Genomic DNA, 22,250 nt, shown 5'->3' on the forward strand with positions numbered 1-22,250 from the left:
ACTTCATATCATAACTTTTTATCAAGTCAGTGGTGTAACGTTGATTTCTTATTCATGTGTTCTTTTTCATAACAATGTTTATTTAAAGTTCATCAAAGTTGCTAAAACATCAACATTTATGCCAGGTGGTCTATGGTTAGGGAGCCTTAATTGTTATAAAGTTCATAAAAGTGGGAATAGGTCAGTGGTATAACATGGGAAAATGTTACGCCACTGACAATTTTTGTTACACCACTGACAAAATGTTCATTTAAGTCACTTGTTCACAAAACTCAACTGCTTTGCATTGTATTTATCCAGTATATTTTATGACCATTAACTCATGTAAAGTCTGTGAAGGTAATTTGTTCTGGTATATTAGTATATAAAGTTCAGAAAAATCAGTGGTGTAACAAAAAATGTCATTGGTGTAACAGTATTACTACAATATGTTCATTTTATTGTTTTTAATATTATTTTTGAAAAACCTTTTAAAATCTGAGTGTTCAAAAGTTGCTATTGAGCTGTTCAATTCTATTAATGATCAATTAAAGGCAATTAATTTGAATTTATCGTTGAAGTTAATTCAATAAAAATCAGTGGTGTAACAAAAATGTCATTGGTGTAACAATATTACTACAATTTGTTCATTTTATTGCTTTTGTATATTATTTTTGAAAAACCTTTTAAAATCTGAGTGTTCAAAAGTTGCTATTGAGCTGTTCAATTCTATTAATGATCAATTAAAGGCAATTAATTTGAATTTATCGTTGAAGTTAATTCAATAAAAATCAGTGGTGTAACAAAAATGTCATTGGTGTAACAATATTACTACAATTTGTTCATTTTATTGCTTTTGTATATTATTTTTTAAAAACCTTTTAAAATCTGAGTGTTCAGAATTTGCTGTTGAGCTGTTTAAATCTGTTAATTATCAATTAAAGGCAATTAATTTGGATTTATATTTAGAGTGAGGTAAAGAAAAATCAGTGGTGTAACACAACATGTCATATGTGTTGACCATTCAAAACAATAATGAGATAATTCAGTATGATGCTTTGTATTTTCATATTTTTCATAGTACGAATTTGGCCTTTTTTTGAGAATGACCCATATACTTTTATCATAATAAGTAAATTGTAATAACCTTTATATGGCAGCTGATAAGTTAGCAGCAGGAATTCATCAGTTCAGTGCCTTTATGAAGTTCCCATAGGGTTATTACAATCATCACAGTTCAAATCACTAATTATTAAAATCCAAAGTATTATATATTCCCACCTCCTTTTCCGTCGGATTCTACAAGCAATAAGCATGAGTCAGGATATGGAAAAATATGTAATTTTTAGAGTAAAATTGATATTTTATACTTATCCTGACTCATGAGGTAAGCCCTCCCATCCTCCCCACATAACACTTTGGATTTCCCTGAAAATTCAAATGTTGGGCTCAGTATATGAGGAGAGAGTGAGGCACATGGGTGGAGGTGGCGCCCTCGTTCCCGAGCTTGTGGAAGGGAGGTAACTCGTGGTGAGTACTAATTAGTGATTTTTTATTGAAGGGAACTTCAATTAGGGAGATACAAGTGTTCCACTATGTTCGCAAGAAGAAGAAGACAAGCAAGCAATAAGCATGAGTCAGGATAAGTATAAAATATCAATTTTACTCTAAAAATTACATTTTACCTTTTCAGTATCGAGGTATTATATTTATGTTGCTATTTCCACGATTGATGTGGAGTATTCAGTATTTTCCTGCACAGTGCGAAAGTTTTCTTTGGTAGGCCTGTAAGCTGGACTTGATTTTTACATGCTACAAAACATTATTTGAATATAACTGTCTGTGGATTCAAAAACTTTGACTTTTTCCCAACCTCAGTGATATTTGTGTGTTGTGGCAGGTGGTAGATGCGACCAACACGACCCGTGAGAGGAGGAAGATGCTCGTCAACATGTTTACAGTGGATCATCAGTTCAAGCTGTTCTTTGTGGAGTCCATCTGTGATGATCCCGAAGTGGTGGAGGCCAATATAAAGGTAGAAGGACAGGGAACGATGCTGGGAAATCTTCTACCTACTACCTGGACAAACAGAGCCAGCTGTACAAAACCACTACCATACTTCCTCATTTAAACACTTGATCTTGAATAATGTGGTGATCTCAATAATGCACCCCAACATCCTTGAATGCCTGGTACTTTTTATGCACAGAATTATCTTCATTAATATCATTGTTATTCAAGGCCAGGGGTAATGAGCTTCTTAAGGGAATGGATATTCCAGGAGGTTCAATCGAAGAAATATGGTTTATAGGATCAGGTGTTTATTTGAAAAAATATGGTATATAGGCTCAGGTGTTTAATTGAAGAAATATTGTATATAGGCCCAGGTGTTTAATTGAAGAAATATGGAATATAGACTCAGGTGTTTAATTGAAGAAATATGGAATATAGACTCAGGTGTTTAATGGGGGAAATATGGTATATAGGCTCAGGTGATTAATGGAGGAAATATGGAATATAGACTCAGGTGTTTAATTGAAGAAATATGGTATATAGACTCAGGTGTTTAATGGAGGAATATGGTATATAGACCCAGGTGTTTAATTGAAGAAATATGGCATATAGGCTCAGTGTCTTGGTGTGATAAATATGTTAGTATATTATGGGTAATCAGGATATTACTGTATACCTTGGGATCCATTTTGAACACACTGATACTGTTTGTGAAATACTGATCTGGGTCTGTGTGATGAGAAGTTTATTAGAGTTGGAAGGCTGTGTTTGGTTCTTCAGTGTCATATGAGTTATCTCCCTTGTATAACCATCCTTTGCTGATTTTGCATGCACTGACAGTTGTGGTGGGAATTTATTGGATGTTTCAAAAGATTATTGTAGTAGATAATGTCAAGTGTTCAACATACATCCAAACACTAAGCAAACTTCATTTGCATTTATGTTCCACATGAATGTTGGATTTTCTGTTACTTTTAATGAACCTGGCTAACACATTATGAACATTGTGCCCACAGGAACTGCTAAACTGTTGGCATTACATTTGCAACATACCGACCATAATTTTGTTTCTCAAATTGTAAGACACCATTTTCCCAATATAAATTAAAATAATCTAGGGGAATAACTCTTAAGTTTGTTTTCTGTTGTCTGCTATTTTTTAAAGAAAGCTAAACATGAAAGACATGTATAAATGCCTCACTGTTATATTCTCACCGATTGGGACCAAGGAATATCTGTGTTCAGAAACCACACTGTCAATATGGTATACGAAAAGATCAATTTGTTATGAACAGTTTTCCTGGGAGACATGGGTTGATGCACCTCCATGTTAGATTATCTCTGACTCCAAAGGCCTGGCTTGAGGAACATAAACTAACACAGAGGGTACCCATGTCTCTCACAAAGTGGTGGACAACTGGTGGCTCAAAGGCAGCAGTAGCATTCTGTATTTTGAATCCTAATATTGATCCATGGCTCCTTGAACCAGTCACAATCCTGTGTGTCAAAAGTAGTAACCATCTAAACTTTAAATCCTTCCCATAATAAGCTGAACAATGATGACAGCGCTGAAAGCTGACAGCTTTAGTAAAGTAACTGACTGACTGTACACAGGAAGTGAAGGTGTGTAGCCCGGACTACAAGGGGATGGACACCAACGAGGCTGTGAAGGATTTCATGCAGCGTATAGAGCACTACAACGAGACATACGAGCCCCTGGACTGGAGCCACGACAGAGACTTGTCATTCATACAGATATTCAATCAAGGAGAGAGGTTCCTAGTCAACAAATTAGCAGGTACAGTGACATTTTACAGTTTATCATGGGAACTCTAGATATCATTTCATTTCAAGGCCATCAACCCGGTGCATAATTTAATTCAGTTAGTGTCTATGTCCAAAGGTGTAGTGGATAGTGTCTGCTAGGTGATTGGAAGGTTGGGGCTTTGATCTCTGGCGTGTCATAGCGAAAGATGTTAAACTGTGGTATGGTATGGGCAATCACTGTAATGCAAGCATTAGTCATGACTAGCGCAAGCAGACACACAAGTGCATGGATGCTGCTATGTAAGTGCAACAACCTTCAACAAAGCATTAATCTCCATTTCACCTCACCTCTTGAAGTTACAGGAAGGGACACTGGAGTGTTTCCACAGCACTTGAAGAGCCCAGTTGAGTGTTTCATAGGTTGTTAGGTTTAGGATTATGCAGTGCTTCAATCAGAAAGAGGTGCGACGCTAACTATAAAGGCTTTCAGAATTATTCCAAATCACCAGTTCCTGATTTCTGATTGAGAATGTTTTTTGTTAGTCTTTTGATAAACAATAAAATTATTTTAAAGAAATCATGTATATTTTACATATTCTCTTTACATAGTCAACGACAGGATATTAGTATCATATGCTGCATAATGTTTGCTGGTTTAGGTGCAACAAAGTCTTATCATTTGTATCATGTGTTGTGTTTTGCAGTTGCTTTTGAAGGTAGAAGTGTACAATATCATGATAATATAGCACACTTATTGCAACATGAGCCAATCATTTATGTGTAAGCAGTGTATGAAATAAGGCCCGTCCGACAGCCCGAGACGGTCTAGATTTCTGATGGACGGTCTAAATTTACAGCTAGCCAGTCCAATGGTCTGGTAAAAAATGTAGATGTTCCATATATCTCAGTAAATTCACCATATTTGGTCTGGTTAAATCCATTTTGGGCTGGTAATGTTTCGAAGTTACCAGCCCTGATGTCTGGCTGGGTTTTTGGCTTATTTCATGCTTTTGGCTTTTGCCCCCAATGTCATTCGTACTTACTGATATATTGTGAAATATTTAAGCAACTTCATTTTGAGTATGCCTCACTTTCTCTGAAATCCAGGATGTACTTAAAATTGTTTGACACAGAAGGATATGCAGTGAGTGTGCAAGGAAGTTGGTATATATACCATGAAAAGGATATGTGTGTATGGAGGAGGATGTACATCATACATACAGTCATGTAGCCAAAAAGGGAGGTTGGGTTATACATAGAAGAGCGATTATGTGTGAGCAACAAGCTGTCATAAGAACAAAATATTTGAACAAGAGGTTGAAGATGAGGAGTATAATTTGCAACAATAGAAAATAGGTTCACCGATGATATACCCGAGAAGCGAATCTGGATGGAGACAATTTTATCCAGTAGTGACAATAAATAATCAACTTTCAAGGACATCTTGATATCTTTTGTGTTATTTACTTTTCAATGAGCTGGAACATCAAGGAATATAAGGGATGTCTACACTGTTATATAAAGAGACACACTGCCTTTGATCAGGATAGTTCTATTGTTGTTTGAGGGCTGTGTTAAAGAGCAGGAAGGGGAGCTGTTTACCCTTGATGACAGATGGTAGTGACATCCTGCATCAGCAATCAGCTGGGGTCAGCATACTACAGTGTCCGTGTTGAGATGACTCACTGTGTGAATGTGGTCTCAGTCACTTATCACCACCCAGATATTCGCATGGTTTTAGACATTGATGCATTATCAACACAAGGTGATTGATTTGTTCTTTGACTCTCGTTGATTGTTCAGGTCATTTAATGTGCCAGGCATAACGATGTTTCGAGGAAATTATTAAATAAATTGAATAAACTAATGAATAAAATCAACAACAGCATTCATAAAGTTGTCAAACGCATATAAAATTTCTATTTCCATCTTTTGTGCGATCATGTAATGCAAGTCAAGTCACTGACAAGTGACATCTCGCTCTCGCCGCCTCAATCTTCACGCTCGGACACGATGTTTAATGCGTAAAATACATACATGAAGCATTTTTGTCACAGGTCATAACCTAACCAGCACGACACGTCCAATAAGTTCCATAATTTACATTATAGGTAGCGATTTCTTGCTTAATATGTTCAGAATAGCATTATTTTACCCAAAACTTTTGTCCAAATCTAAAAGTTTTCGCCATTTAGGACGGTATCCATTGCCGTAATATGATTGGCTGCCTTAGGTCACGTGTCTGATTTTGACCAATCACGACCCTTATAGCAGACTGTGGCTAAAAAGCGCCATTAGAAACCAATCTTTATCAATAAAATCGCTTCTTACAGCTGTGAAAAATACTCTTGGCAAGGGTACAGTGATATTGTTGATGTTCAGAGCTTTTCGAAGCGATGCCCGACATCAAACGATTTGCCGCATTACGTTATTCATAATGTAAGCTTCAAAACGGAGGTATTTTCAGTTGTTATGTCATTTTACCGAGCGGAAAGCCACAGATATCGGGAAATAGGCGACCATACATATTGTTTAAGAAATCTTTTATAATAATTTTCTGATTACGTAAAATGAAAATATAAAAGAAAAAAGGCAGGGGATGTTATGACATGTCACAAATGGAAAAAATCGCCATAGTTTTTGCTCCTTCGTGGTTTATCTGGACGTTATAAATGTAAGCTTGCATTTTCATTCAAATATAAATTTATTTAAGTTGTAGTTGTATTATTTGAATAATATTATAAAAATAAACTTCATATTTATCAACAGTAGGATTAGATCTTTTAAATGGTGTATGGGATGTAGTAGCAATAACGTTTTTAATGTCCCATGATATTTCCTTTGTCTTGTAAGTTCATGCAGTCGCTCACTATGATTATGCAAGTACTATCTGCCTAATGGTTAACAAACTCTCACTGAGCACTATACCACACGTTGTTTTCAGGTCATCTACAGAGTAGAGTGGTGTATTACCTAATGAATATTCACGTTCTTCCTCGGACCATCTACCTCACAAGGGTAAGTCAGGAGTATCATCTGCTGTGTAGGTGTGCAGTTTAAACTCCCAAATCCTTAGGGCCCCAGTTAGAATTGGTCTTCAGCAACCCATGCTTCTTGTCAGAGGTCAGGCAGTGGGGTAGCCTAGTGGTTAAAGCATCCGCTCGTTACGCCAAAGACCCGGGTTTGATTCCCCATATGGGCACAATGTGTGAATTCCATTTCTGGTGTCCCTTGCCGTGATATTGCTGGAATATTGCTAAAAGCGGCATAAACCATATTCACTCACTCACTCACTCACTCACTCACTCACTCACTCACTCACTCACTCACTCACTCACTCACTCTTGTAAGAGGTGACTGATGGGGTCGGGTGGTGAGGACTGCTGACTGGGTTGATGCATGTCATCATATCCCAGTTGTATTCATTGATGCTCATAATGTCAATCCCTGGATTGTTTGATCCAGACTTACATATTTACTGCCTGTTACGGAGCTGAACAATAACAATCCGACCCCGCTCACTCGTTTATGTCTGTGCCTCACAGGGGTGTAGTACAGGAGTAGTCCTAGCAGCCACACACTGCAATAATATCTTTGTCAAGTGTAAGAATCTTGAATGCAGTGTTAAAGCCCACATAACCACATCTGTTACTGTAATGCCCAAGTACTTTGTGTCTGAACAGTTGTGTTTGGTTAAAGACAAATCATTAAGCAGGTGTGTTTGACCAGGGTGCCATAGATGTTGATGTAGATGTTGCGTTTTTGTTGCAGCATGGAGAAAGCATGATGAACCTTCAAGGCCGGATTGGAGGAGACAGCGATATATCAGAGCGAGGCCAGACCGTGAGTCTAAACTCCCATCTAAGTATTGTACAACTTAGATAGAAGGGGCAGCCAGATAGGACAGTGTTCCTGGATTAAGCTATGCTTGTCAAGCTACTTGATTTAATCCGTCAGATGTTCCTGACTTTCTTGATTGCACATCAGTTTCATTAATCATCAATTATGGATTGTCAGGAACAGACACAGTTATGTAGCTTGCTGATGGCAGTGTTAAAAGCAAACCTGCAACCAATCTTAGCTCCCTCAGTGGTGTTATTGCAGATAAATATATATGTCAGAGTCAGGATGGTTTTTGACAAAAACACACCCTAAAACATACACTTTAAAACGAGAATCAATTACTTCCTCATGGAAACATTTTTGAGAGGATACCTTACTTTTGTAATAACTTTTATAAACTTATGTACACTCACTTTTCTCTGTCAGCTTGAATAGCTCAAAGTTACATAAGGTAGTTCATAATCAGAAAGACCTACATGAAATGGTCTACAACTGTATTGACGTGAATGTCCTTGCCGTTTGCAGTATGCAGAAGCTCTGAAACGCTACATTGAGAAGGAGAACATTCCCAACCTGAAAGTGTGGACGTCCCAGATGAAGAGGACAATCCAGACTGCCAAGTTCATTGAGGCGTCAAAGGAGCACTGGAAGGCCCTCAATGAGATAGATGCGGTTTGTTCTCTTGTCATCATAAAGTCTGAGTTTGGACCTAGTGCTTGTTCAATCTCATGGTCACCCAGATAATGGCCATTGATTTGTTAGCACTGTCCTTGTAGGTTTTTCTCATGGAGATTCCAGATTAGAGTTGGTCCCCACCAAACTATGCTGGTTGTAAGAGCTGAGCAGTCTTAATGCCATTCAAAGCCTCTGTTAGTCAGATAGTCAGCAATGGTCACTTGGTTGGTGGCATGTTACTGTACGTATCAGTGTGGATAAGTGCTCACAATGTCAATCACTGGATGTTCTGATCCACACTCCATCATTTACAGTCTGCTGTCATATAGCTAGAATATAGCCAGAGATGCCAACCCTCCCGAAATTATCGAAATCATCCTGAAAAATGCATGTCGATTCCGCCATCCCGACAAAGCCAAATTCATTCCGATTTTTTTCAAAATATAACAAAGATATAGATAGTCTTACTTACTGGAGGGCTAGGATCATCTTTGATTATAAATAATGATAATCAAATAAATACATCACTTTATTTACAGAAGTTCTCAAATTGTTTACACATACAAGGTAATCCAGTAGTTGAGAAGGCTGCCTGATAAATTCCTCACACTGTTTATGTTATTCACATTTTATTCACTTAACATTCACAAACACTGCTGCCGAGTACTGCCAAACCGATTTCAGTTGTATAAGGATCTCTGTGTAATGGCATTGAAAAGTCGTTCCTTGAATGCAACAATTTATAGGGATCCCTAATTTGTTGGGAAAATTCCTCATTTTTTCTATCTTAGGGAGCTCAGATTCCTAATTGCACCAAATTGGAGTTGGCATCTGTGTTTAGCTGAATTTTGTGTGGACAAATTTCGACAAAGTTTCAAACAAGCACCAGTAGGGGAACATTAGCTTGAAAGGTTAAGGACATGAAATCAATAAATCAACCATGTCCTCCATGATCTTCAGTTAGTGCCTGTTCTAAATGTATCTGATCTGTGCAGGGTATCTGTGAAGGGATGACCTACGAGGAGATCCAGGAGAAATACCCTGAGGATTTTGCTCTGCGGGACCAAGACAAGTTCCATTACCGCTACCCCAGTGGGGAGGTGAGCTATGGTGCTTTATTCTGGCACATCCCATAGAATTGTTTCATGGACTTGGTGAATATTACCTCATTAACTCTGTACACAATACCTGTTCAGAAATAAAAAGAACTGAAAATTTTAAAATCTTGAGGAATCTCTGTATTTCTTTCCTTGGTTATGAGGTCTAATTTGCTTCTACCTTTACTTGACAGTCTTACCAAGACCTGGTTGCCCGCCTGGAACCTGTGATACTGGTGAGTATTTGATAAAATGTAAGCAGCAATAGTGGAAGATTTCTATACAGAAAGTGAACCATTTAGGGCTGAATGTGTTGTCATCACACTAGGTGAACCATTTAGGGCTGAATGTGTTGTCATCACACTAGGTGAACCATTTAGGGCTGAATGTGTTGTCATCACACTAGGTGAACCATTTAGGGCTGAATGTGTTGTCATCACACTAGGTGAACCATTTAGGGCTGAATGTGTTGTCATCACACTAGGTGAACCATTTAGGGCTGAATGTGTTGTCATCACACTAGGTGAACCATTTAGGGCTGAATGTGTGATCACCAGGTGAACCATTTAGGGCTGAATGTGTTGTCATCACACTAGGTGAACCATGTTGTCATTAGAGGGCTGAATGTGTTGTCATCACTCTAGGTGAACCATTTAGGGCTGAATGTGTTGTCATCACACTAGGTGAACCATTTAGGGCTGAATGTGTTGTCATCACTCTAGGTGAACCATTTAGGGCTGAATGTGTTGTCATCACTCTAGGTGAACCATTTAGGGCTGAATGTGTTGTCATCACACTAGGTGAACCATTTAGGGCTGAATGTGTTGTCATCACACTAGGTGAACCATTTAGAATGTGTTGTCATCACACTAGGTGAACCAGTTAGATGTTGTCATCACTCTAGGTGAACCATTTAGGGCTGAATGTGTTGTCATCACTCTAGGTGAACCATTTAGGGCTGAATGTGTTGTCATCACACTAGGTGAACCATTTAGATGAATGTGTTGTCATCACTCTAGGTGAACCATTTAGGGCTGAATGTGTTGTCATCACCATTTAGGGCTGAATGTCTGTGAACCATTTAGGGCTGAATGTGTTGTCATCACTCTAGGTGAACCATTTAGGGCTGAATGTGTTGTCATCACTCTAGGTGAACCAGTTAGATGTTGTCATCACACTAGGTGAACCAGTTAGATGTTGTCATCACACTAGGTGAACCAGTTAGATGTTGTCATCACACTAGGTGAACCAGTTAGATGTTGTCATCACACTAGGTGAACCAGTTAGATGTTGTCATCACTAGGTGAACCAGTTAGGGCTGAATGTGTTGTCATCACACTAGGGTGAACCATGTTAGGGCTAGGTGTTAGAATGTGTTGTCATCACTCTAGGTGAACCATTTAGGGCTGAATGTGTTGTCATCACTCTAGGTGAACCATTTAGGGCTGAATGTGTTGTCATCACACTAGGTGAACCAGTTAGGGCTGAATGTGTTGTCATCACACTAGGTGAACCATTTAGGGCTGAATGTGTTGTCATCACTCTAGGTGAACCATTTAGGGCTGAATGTGTTGTCATCACTCTAGGTGAACCATTTAGGGCTGAATGTGTTGTCATCACTCTAGGTGAACCAGTTAGGGCTGAATGTGTTGTCATCACTCTAGGTGAACCAGTTAGGGCTGAATGTGTTGTCATCACACTAGGTGAACCATTTAGATGTTGTCATCACACTAGGTGAACCAGTTAGATGTTGTCATCACTCTAGGTGAACCATTTAGGGCTGAATGTGTTGTCATCACTCTAGGTGAACCATTTAGGGCTGAATGTGTTGTCATCACTCTAGGTGAACCATTTAGGGCTGAATGTGTTGTCATCACTCTAGGTGAACTATTTAGGGCTGAATGTGTTGTCATCACTCTAGGTGAACCATTTAGGGCTGAATGTGTTGTCATCACTCTAGGTGAACCAGTTAGGGCTGAATGTGTTGTCATCACACTAGGTGAACCAGTTAGATGTTGTCGTCACACGAGGTGAACCATTTAGGGCTGAATGTGTTGTCATCACTCTAGGTGAACCATTTAGATGTTGTCATCACACGAGGTGAACCAGTTAGGGCTGAATGTGTTGTCATCACTCTAGGTGAACCAGTTAGATGTTGTCATCACACTAGGTGAACCAGTTAGGGCTGAATGTGTTGTCATCACGCTAAGTGACACCATAAAAATACAACTTTTTATAATAATTGTGCTTTTTGGTAGTTCACAGTCCATTTTTCTGTGGAACTGATGATTAATCTTTGATACTGGTTGGTAGCCTGACAAAATATGTTTGTTGAACCCTGTGCATGTGAAAGCAGCTGGTGTGCTAGCATATATGACTTACCCTTGCCTTACAAAGAAAAAGAACAGGTTAGTATACAACCAAGTATACCAGTGGTGAATTCACTGTAACCTGTACAAGAAAGTCTTATCATATAGACTGCTTGTTGGTATTTGGCATGGTGCCTGTTGAAGTTATTGATTTTGAAACTGAGGCATGTGGACTTTGTTTTGTTAAGTCAAACCATGTTGATGTTGCAGGAACTGGAGAGACAGGAAAATGTGTTGGTTGTGTGTCACCAGGCTGTTGCCCGCTGTCTACTTGCTTACTTCCAGGACAAATCGGCAGGTATGTGAAGTCTGACTCAATCAATCAGCATCTTCCAGGACAAGTTGACAGGTATGGTCTTCTGGTTGTGGTAAATCAACATCTTCCAGAACAAGGTGGCAGGTATGGTCCTTTGGTTGTGGTAAATCAACATCTTCCAGAACAAGGTGACAGGTATGGTCCTCTGGTTGTGGTAAATCAGCACCTTCCAGAACAAGGTGGCAGGTATGGTCCTCTGGCAGGTATGGTCCTCTGGTTGTGGTAAATCAGTGCCTTCCAGAACAAGGTGACAGGTATGGTCCTCTGGTTGTGGTAAATCAGCATCTTCCAGAACAAGGTGACAGGTATGGTCCTCTGGTTGTGGTAAATCAGCACCTTCCAGAACAAGGTGACAGGTATGGTCCTCTGGTTGTGGTAAATCAGTGCCTTCCAGAACAAGGTGACAGGTATGGTCCTCTGGTTGTGGTAAATCAGCATCTTCCAGAACAAGGTGGCAGGTATGGTCCTCTGGTTGTGGTAAATCAGCACCTTCCAGAACAAGGTGACAGGTATGGTCCTCTGGTTGTGGTAAATCAGCACCTTCCAGAACAAGGTGGCAGGTATGGTCCTCTGTAAGTGGTAAATCAGCATCTTCCAGAACAAGGTGGCAGGTATGGTCCTCTGGTTGTGGTAAATCAACATCTTCCAGAACAAGGTGGCAGGGATGGTCCTCTGGTTGTGGTAAATCATCACCTTCCAGAACAAGGTGGCAGGTATGGTCCTCTGGCAGGTATGGTCCTCTGGTTGTGGTAAATCAGCATCTTCCAGAACAAGGTGGCAGGTATGGTCCTCTGGATGTAGTATGTCAGCACCTTCAAAGACTAGTTGACAGGTATGTGTTGTGACTGGCTGTTTGGATTGACTATTACTGTGTATAACTCGATAGGTGTGTGAGATTCAGGTGTAGGGACTCTCCTTTTTCTTTTATATGAATTACTTATTTTGGTTTGCTATCTTGTGAATTGATTAAAATTACTTTGTATCCATTGCATTTGAAAGATTTTGTTCAGTCCTTTTTATGGATGGGGAACATTACTACAGAACAGTCCTTAGCATGACCTAGAAGATCCTGCTTGTTAGTTCGTGCATGTATTAGTAAGAAGGGATGACATAGTGGACCTCTGTGTAACCCAGCACTCTCGTCTTTGATCTGTCATAATATCCTGTGAAATAGTTCCTAGTACTCCAGTGATGTGACTAGCAGCATGGGAGGGCACTGTTGGCACAGTGCTTGTACAAACTTGTTGTCTAAAGGAGGGACTGACACACTACTTTCGTCTTGTGTCTAATCTCAACCAAGACATGTGATCTCTATTTAAAAAATAAATACCTTCTAATATGCCAAGAGAATTGTTCCTATCCAGTTTATATTAAATATATCTGAAATGTATCTTTTTTCATGTTCTCAATTTCATTTTTGTACATTTACTCTGTTTTTCAACACTCTTTCCTGTTCCAATAACTATTTGTTATTGACACCATGCATGTTATCGAAGATGGCTACGGCATTTGCAATGGAGCTTACTCGGGTTGGGATTTCCTTGAGAAAAGCAGGCCACAAGGATTGCTGGATGTAGTAACACATGTTTGGTTGTAGCTATATAGATCATTGATGCTTCCTGCTAAGTGTTTTGGGTTATTCAGTAGCTGGATAGACAAGTGATGCTTCCTGTTAAATGTATGGGGTTGGTCAGTAGCTGAGTTTCCCATTGATGCTTCCTGCTAAATGTATGGGATTATTCTTAGTTATCTGTTGATGCTTCCTGTTATGGGGAGCGGTGGGGTAGCCTAGTGGTTAAAGCGTTGGCTCGTCACGCCGAAGACCCGGGTTCGATTCCCTACATGGGCACAATTTGTTAAGCCCATTTCTGGTGTCCCCCGCCGTGATATTGCTGGAATATTGCTAAAAGCGGCTTAAAACTAAACTCAGTCAGTCAGTCAGTCAGTCAGTCAGTCAGTCCTGTTATGGGATTAATAGTAGCTATGTGGACCATTGATCCCTCATGTCAAAAGTATGGGGTTGTTCAGTAGCTTCGTGGCCCGTTGATGCTTCAGGCTGAATGTATGCGGCTATTCACTAGGGTGGATATTGATGCTTCATGACAAACGTATGGGGTTGTTCAGTAGCTCAGTGGCCCGTTGATGCTTCAGGCTGAATGTATGCGGCTATTCACTAGGGTGGGTATTGATGCTTCATGTCAAATGTATGGGGTTATTCAGTAGCTTAGTGGCCCGTTGATGCTTCAGGCTGTATGTATGGGACTATTCACTAGGGTGGAGATTGATGCTTCATGTCAAATGTATGGGGTTATTCAGTAGCTTAGTGGCCCGTTGATGCTTCAGGCTGTATGTATGCGGCTATTCACCAGGGTGGATATTGATCCTTCATGTCAAACGTATGGGGTTGTTCAGTAACTTAGTGGCCCGTTGATGCTTCAGGCTGAATGTATGGGACTATTCACTAGGGTGGATATTGATCCTTCATGTCAAACGTATGGGGTTGTTCAGTAGCTTAGTGGCCCGTTGATGCTTCAGGCTGAATGTATGGGACTATTCACTAGGGTGGATATTGATGCTTCATGTCAAATGTATGGGGTTGTTCAGTAGCTTAGTGGCCCGTTGATGCTTCAGGCTGAATGTTTTTGGACTATTCACTAGGGTGGATAGTGATCCTTCATGTCAAACGTATGGGGTTGTTCAGTAGCTTAGTGGCCCGTTGATGCTTCAGGCTGAATGTATGGGACTATTCACTAGGGTGGATATTAATGCTTCATGTCAAATGTATGGGGTTGTTCAGTAGCTTAGTAGCCCGTTGATGCTTCAGGCTGAATGTATGGGACTATTCACTAGGGTGGATATTGATGCTTCATGTCAAACGTATGGGGTTGTTCAGTAGCTTAGTAGCCCCTTGATGCTTCAGACTGAATGTATGCGGCTATTCACCAGGGTGGATATTGATGCTTCATGTCAAATGTATGGGGTTATTCAGTAGCTTAGTGGCCCGTTGATGCCACATGTTAAGTGTATGGGGCTATTCATTCTCTTTATGACCCATTGATGTTTCACATCATATAAATAGGGTTATTCAGTAGCTGAGTGGGCCATTGTCGCTTCCTGTGATATATTATGTGATATATTATGGATTTAATCCCAGTCAGTTTGAAACTTGCATGGTAATCCAGTTGATAATGGAATCTAGTCCACACTACAATTAAACTGTTCACAAACAACCAGTGGACAAATACATGGATAACTGTTCTTTTCATAACTTTAACAAATAGTAAAATTTGGCATTACAGTTCCTTTCATTGTAAAGTAAATGTTTCAAGAACTTAAGCCTGATTCTGAAGTCATAGCAGGTGTAAGCAAATACATTCAGGAAACACTCTGAATTGCCATAAAATGTGAAGACCAGTGTTTGTTATTTCTTCACATGAATTCAGATCTGGACTCTCTTGGAGTCCATCACTCCACTATGCATTGAGCCAAACAAAGCAGACAGCAACACTGGAGCTTCTCACTAAACTGTCCACTGAGCCAGACAGGGCAGACAGCATGGCTTACCTGGAGTCTTTCACTTCACTAAGCCAGACAGGGCAGACAGCATGGCTTACCTGGAGTCTTTCACTTCACTAAGCCAGACAGGGCAGACAGCATGGCTTACCTGGAGTCATTCACTTCACTAAGCCAGACAGGGCAGACAGCTCCGTCTAGCCTGGAGTCTTTCACTTCACTAAGCCAGACAGGGCAGACAGCATGGCTTACCTGGAGTCTTTCAGCATGGCTTCACTTCACTAAGCCAGACAGGGCAGACAGCATGGCTTACCTGGAGTCTTTCACTTCACTAAGCCAGACAGGGCAGACAGCTCCCCTAGCCTGGAGTCTTTCACTTCACTAAGCCAGACAGGGCAGACAGCTTCCCTAGCCTGGAGTCTTTCACTTCACTAAGCACTCACTAAGCCAGACAGGGGCAGACAGCTCCGTCTAGCCTGGCAGTCATTCACTTCACTAAGCCAGACAGGGCAGACAGCTTCCCTAGCCTGGAGTCTTTCACTTCACTAAGCCAGACAGGGCAGACAGCTCCCTAGCCTGAGTCATTCACTTCACTAAGCCAGACAGGGCAGACAGCTAGCCAGCTAGCCTGCAGAGTCTTTCACTTAACTAAGCCAGACAGGGCAGACAGCTTCGGCTAGCCTGGAGTCTTTCACTTCATTAAGCCAGACAGGGCAGACAGCTTCCCTAGCCTGGAGTCATTCACTTCACTAAGCCAGACAGGGCAGACAGCTTCCCTAGCCTGGAGTCTTTCACTTCACTAAGCCAGACAGGGCAGACAGCTTCCCTAGCCTGGAGTCATTCACTTCACTAAGCCAGACAGGGCAGACAGCTTCCCTAGCCTGGAGTCATTCACTTCATTAAGCCAGACAGGGCAGACAGCTTTGCTAGCCTGGAGTCTTCTGCTTCATTAAGCCAGACAGGGCAGACAGCCAGACCTAGCCTTCCCTAGCCTGGTGTCATTCACTTCACTAAGCCAGACAGGGCAGACAGCTTCCCTTAGCCTGGAGTCATTCACTTCAATAAGCCAGACAGGGCAGACAGCTCTCCCTAGCCTGGAGTCTTTCACTTCACTAAGCCAGACAGGGCAGACAGCTTCTAAGCCAGCCTGGAGTCATTCACTTCACTAAGCCAGACAGGGCAGACAGCTAAGCCAGACAGGGCAGACAGCTAGCCTGGAGTCATTCACTTCAATAAGCCAGACAGGGCAGACAGCTCTGCTAGCCTGGAGTCTTTCACTTCACTAAGCCAGACAGGGCAGACAGCTTTGCTAGCCTGGAGTCATTCACTTCACTAAGCCAGACAGGGCAGACAGCTAGCCTGGAGTCAGCTAGCCTGGAGTAATTCATTTCATTAAGCCAGACAGGGCAGACAGACTGGAGCTTTCACTTCACTAAGCCTAGCCTGGAGTAATTCATTTCATTAAGCCAGACAGGGCAGACAGCTTTGCTACACTGGAGTCTTCTACTTCATTAAGCCAGACAGGGCAGACAGCCTCGCTAGCCTGGAGTCATTCACTTCACTAAGCCAGACAGGGCAGACAGCTTCGCTAGCCTGGAGTCATTCACTTCACTAAGCCAGACAGGGCAGACAGCTTTGCTACACTGGAGTCATTCACTTCACTAAGCCAGACAGGGCAGACAGCTTTGCTACACTGGAGTCATTCACTTCACTAAGCCAGACAGGGCAGACAGCTTCGCTAGCCTGGAGTCATTCACTTCACTAAGCCAGACAGGGCAGACAGCTTTGCTACACTGGAGTCTTCTACTTCATTAAGCCAGACAGGGCAGACAGCTTCGCTACACTGGAGTCTTTCACTTCATTAAGCCAGGCAAGGCAGACAGCAATGGTACACTGGAGCTTCTCACTAAACTGTACACTGAGCCAGGCAAGGCAGACAGCCTCACTTACCTGGGGTCCTACATAGTGACCTGGCTAGCCTGTACTCTCACTCCATTGTTCACTGATTCAGAGAACTGGACTAGCCCCCGGGCGGGTGTTATTACTGGCAGTGCTTGATGTCTTGCATGGGCTGTGTCGTGTACACTCTCACATATATCACTCTAACAATTGAGTGTTGTTATTGCTGCGCCAGTACATGGACCAACAGCATAGGCACAATAGCTTGATAGTAAGTACTAAATTGATTGAACAATTACTCGTCAAGCAGTAGTAAAGTTATATTTTTGGATGTGATAGTCAGTACATGATGTTCAGTGAAAATACTAATACATTGTGATTACTATTAGATGTCAAGGTCATTTCTATGATATTGCTGAAAAAATAAACGAAAGAAAAGGGGTATTTCTGCATGACTTGCTTGCTTGTGCCTTGCAGTGCTTACCTGAATACCAGTTTACTACCATATGCTTGTCAAATGACACAATGCAGCAATTTTTTTTCTAGAATATTTAGGGAAGGGGGATATAACATGCTTCATTGTTGCTTGTATTGTTTAACATAAAATCTACTCAGAAATTCATTCACAAATAATGCTCTTCTTTTAGATTGACAAAATATAGGGAAGTGATTTTTCTCTTCAGTCATTATCTCCCCTGTATCCATGGCTACAGAATGTTAGCAACTGACCATGCTAACTTTAAATCATAATGTTTACTTTTGTATGTAGAAAGTTGGATCTGCATATGCAAAAGATAATACAAAGGAATACAAGTGTCTTTTAAATCAAATATGTCACAACAAATATACTTACAGATTCATAGGTCTATTCCTTGGATGACATTCCAATGAAATCAAAATATTGATAACGTACATCTGGCTTTTGTTGCAATCCTTTGGTCCACTTGCTGAAGCACTGACACACATGAGATGTCAAGTATATCTGGACTTGGCATGGTGTGTAATTTTGTTACAAATATAGTTACAAAGGAAACAAGGTAACAGTTTGGTCATATTTCTGTTAACTCTGACTCTTCTTATAGGGAACAAAAACATTTGCTCATCTTGCACTTTTTTAACAAAAAAAGTGTCTGTGATGCCTGACTTAAATTGACCAGAAACAAGCCAGCATTATACTTGACGTTTTACAGTTTCATAGTTATCAATATATGACCCCCACAGACATTTTTATCCAAGACATTTTACGATAAAGAAAATTGTCTGTCTACATTTGCCATTGTCCCAAATTCTAAACAGAACCATTTCCTGGATAAAGAAACCTAGGAATTTCTTCAAATAAAGCTGTGTTCTTGTAGCCATTTACCAAACAAGTAGTTTGCTTCATAGGTGAAATTAACTGCCAGACTTTGATGCCAATGAAAAACGTTTCTGTAGTTTTGTGTATGCTGAAACCATTTGACTCTACTGAACCAAATGTTCTCCAGATCTGAGTTCACTTGAGCTAATCCTTTCAAAAAACATGTTCATGAGACTCGAGTCTCCTATTGCTCTTACTAGATGTTCCTGATGTTGGTTATTTAAGGAAAATCACTTGTATTTACAACATGTAGGAGGATCTTTGTCACGTGATATGCACAGAAATTGACTTCAAATCATCTTTCATGTTGGATATCAATGCACATTTCCATTTTTAGAGTCTGAGAAATAGGTTATCGCATGTTAATACCTCTACAAAGAATGATACAGGGATACAGGTACCCAAAGTGGGAAGACTATAGAAGATAAACTAAGATATTCCTCTACCTAATGTACACAATAATTTGCTGCGGGTTCAATCTCCAGTTCACCTCAATTATGTTTCTACGTTTGTCGGCACCAAACCTGTGCATGTCGGTTTCACCAAAATGGTAAACATGTGAGACTGGCGCCAGATCAGGCTTTCCTCCAATATGGAGCTGACAGGCTGTGACAAGTGGAATAATGTTCCATTCACTCTCTCTCTCTCTATCTACCGGTAGTTTATGCACTTTAACACACAAATACACATAGTTCACATTTACATATCTCTTCTTGTTTTGCATGTGGTTTTTCATACTGATTAGTCTTTTGTCTTGCTTATAGAATCTGCCTTTCATTTATTAGTAAATGCACAAGCTTGGTATTGTTTGAGCAGCTACCAGGCTTATTATGAAACCTCTTTAAATTCCTATTTCACTTGGTCTGATTCACTCTTGTATTTGATATTTTGGGTCATTGTATAACTATTAAAATTGAACATTACTTGTATATTATTTATTGTTTTAGTTTCTAGTTGATGCTGGATGCAATTCAAGTATTGTATGCATGATGTTTTCTGCGGGACCCTTCCACAGTGTCACTTAATGTTTCAGCTTTAAAGTCATATGCACATTGCAGTAATACATCATATCATTATTATTGTCTGATTCAGGTGATGAGATAAGTTTTGAACAGGAAATAGTCATAAATGTTTTTGAAAATGCGTGTTTTCTTCTTTGCCTAATTTTTAGAACATATCCCTCACGTCCCTGTCCCGTTTGAGAAGGTCGTGAAAATGAAAATGAAGGGCCATTGCTGCGAGTGCGAACACATACCACTGCTCAGGTGGGCCTCTTGGCGGTGCGACAGTCTGGCATGTCGTTTTTATGTGTGTATGTGTGAGAATGTGTGTGAATGTGAGCGTGTGTGTGTGAGAGAGAGAGAGTGTGTGTGTATGTGTGAAAGGTGCGTGTGTGATGAGTGCCAGTCAAGCAACATGCCTGCACAATGTTACCATGGCTGCCAACTAACACTAGTAGGCATCTGAGAGTCATTCCAATGTAATACTGTGTGCCGGGAGACTGCCATACAACATGTTCGCCTTGTCTCACATTATATATTGTGAAAAATTGGAGAAGAAATTCATGATTTCCATCCTTCTCTCACTACTCAGAATTAGTGCAGACATTGGCTTTTCATTTTCGGTGATGTTTTGTTGATATACCCACGTAACTGACAAGGGAGTCTGTTTCAGTTCAATTCATTAACCTATTAGATGAAAATAATGAATTTGTGGAAAATGGTTTGAATCACAAATACATTCATGCATTGACAAGAATGGGGTTTTGTCTTTGCTCATCTGAAACCCATTGAACGTCATGAGAGGAATTAATGGCAAGGACAAAACATGTTATTTTAAGATACATTTCAAACAGTATGTGCTCCATACTAGGTCATTTGTGTAATTGCTCCTACCTGCACAAAAATGATACAAAATCTTTTAGTGGTATTCATGTAATTACAAATTTGTAACCAAAATGTTTCTCTAGAGCAACTTGTGGTGACTGTTTTTGCATCGAATACTGGAAAGGTGTGGGAAGTTTCTCTTGTTATGACATCAAGTAGCGAGAATGCTGACACTAATTTGGAATGGCTTTCAGTGGCAATAGTCTGCTTGTTATGTGAGCTCCTTGGCTTCTGTGCATTACTATGTGAAAAGTAGTTATCTTATATTTGTCATCCATGTTGTAAAACATTCAATATGTAGGTGTGTTTCTTTTGTTCTTAATGTCATATATGTGCCTATGTTTTATGTGTTTCAAATGTTGTAATTCATGATTTGTTTGTGATGGCAGCATGAGGTATCTTTTAAGAAATCTTTAAAAAATGGCATTCTCAAAAGGAACTTGAATTTTTCCAATCTTCTACCCTCTTTGGTGTATATTACCAACTTATATGAATTATATTTCCAGATATCTAGTTCTCAGAGGGATTATTTTTACCTATCATCTGAGTTTTATTTCCATTTAAATAAAACTCTTAGAAGGATTATTTTATCTATCATCTAGGTTATATTTCATGTACCGGTATACCTAACTCTCAGAGGGATTGGGGGCGGTGTGGTAGCCTATTGGTTAGACCGTTGGCTCGACACGCCGAAGACCCGGGTTCGATTCCTCACATGGATACAATGTGTGAAGCCCATTTGTGGTGTCCCCCGCCGTGATATTGCTGGAATATTGCTAAAAGCGGCGTAAATCTATACTCACTCACTCACTCACTCAAAGGGATTATTTTTACCCATCATCTGTATATATTTCCATGTATATCTAACTCTCAGAGGGATTCCTTTTACCTATCATCTGGGTTATGTTACCAGACACCTAAGCCTCATTGTCAATTACCTATCATCTGGGTTATGTTACCAGATAATGTATCCCACATAGGTGTATTCTTTTATCCTATCATCTGGGTTATATTGCTATAACTCATATTATCAGTTAGGTCAGTAGGATAATCTAGGGGTTATACTTTTCACTCCAAAGACCACGGTCTGAAGCCCATTTCTGGTGTCCCCTGCTGTCATATTGCATGAATATTTCTAAAAGTGTCACAAAACCTTACTCTCATATGCATCATCGTTTATCTATTTTCTGGTTTATATTTTCTATTATCTGACCCTCAAAGGAATTATCCCCATCTGGGATATAAATTGATAAAACTAACAGTATTGTAAGTTGTATGGCTGACAATAGTTTCAATAATCACAATTAGTTACAGGTAAAACAATTATTCATCAAAAATCTCTTCAGAGTTGAATTTCAAACCTGCTTTGTGTGGGTTAGCAAGGATTATGAAAATTTCCATTTACAGTTATTGCCTTTAATTTGAGTAACAGCAGGGAGGAAAATAGGCAACTTTTACATTTGGTGCAACACTTTTTTCATTTATATTACATTGAAAAGCAACACTTGGACATTCTAGAAATCTGATTGTTGGTTC

General features: G+C 40.1%; 1 protein-coding gene across 10 annotated transcripts in view; it reads left to right on the forward strand.

The window, feature by feature from the left end:
* LOC124288601 (6-phosphofructo-2-kinase/fructose-2,6-bisphosphatase-like) overlaps positions 1–22,250 on the forward strand; it is a 119,252-nt gene that overhangs the window by 76,010 nt on the left and 20,992 nt on the right. For 7 of the 10 annotated variants that reach the window (XR_006901486.1, XR_006901487.1, XM_046725156.1 and 4 more), the window contains exons 5-12: positions 1,880–2,014; positions 3,607–3,790; positions 6,704–6,777; positions 7,531–7,602; positions 8,128–8,274; positions 9,273–9,377; positions 9,569–9,610; positions 11,954–12,041. Coding sequence is in view for 5 of the 10 variants with exons in the window: in XM_046725156.1 (XP_046581112.1) it covers positions 1,880–2,014; positions 3,607–3,790; positions 6,704–6,777; positions 7,531–7,602; positions 8,128–8,274; positions 9,273–9,377; positions 9,569–9,610; positions 11,954–12,041 (847 nt within the window). In the remaining 5 variants the exon portion in view is untranslated. Of the gene's footprint in view, positions 1–1,879; positions 2,015–3,606; positions 3,791–6,703; positions 6,778–7,530; positions 7,603–8,127; positions 8,275–9,272; positions 9,378–9,568; positions 9,611–11,953; positions 12,042–19,999; positions 20,094–22,250 lie in introns of all 10 variants that reach the window. The other 3 variants (XR_006901485.1, XR_006901483.1, XR_006901484.1) reach the window with 1 other exon arrangement.

The sequence above is a fragment of the Haliotis rubra genome, unplaced genomic scaffold (genome assembly GCF_003918875.1).
Source record: "Haliotis rubra isolate DU_JTF1 unplaced genomic scaffold, ASM391887v1 Scf420, whole genome shotgun sequence".
In the NCBI taxonomy this organism is placed as follows: domain Eukaryota; kingdom Metazoa; phylum Mollusca; class Gastropoda; order Lepetellida; family Haliotidae; genus Haliotis; species Haliotis rubra.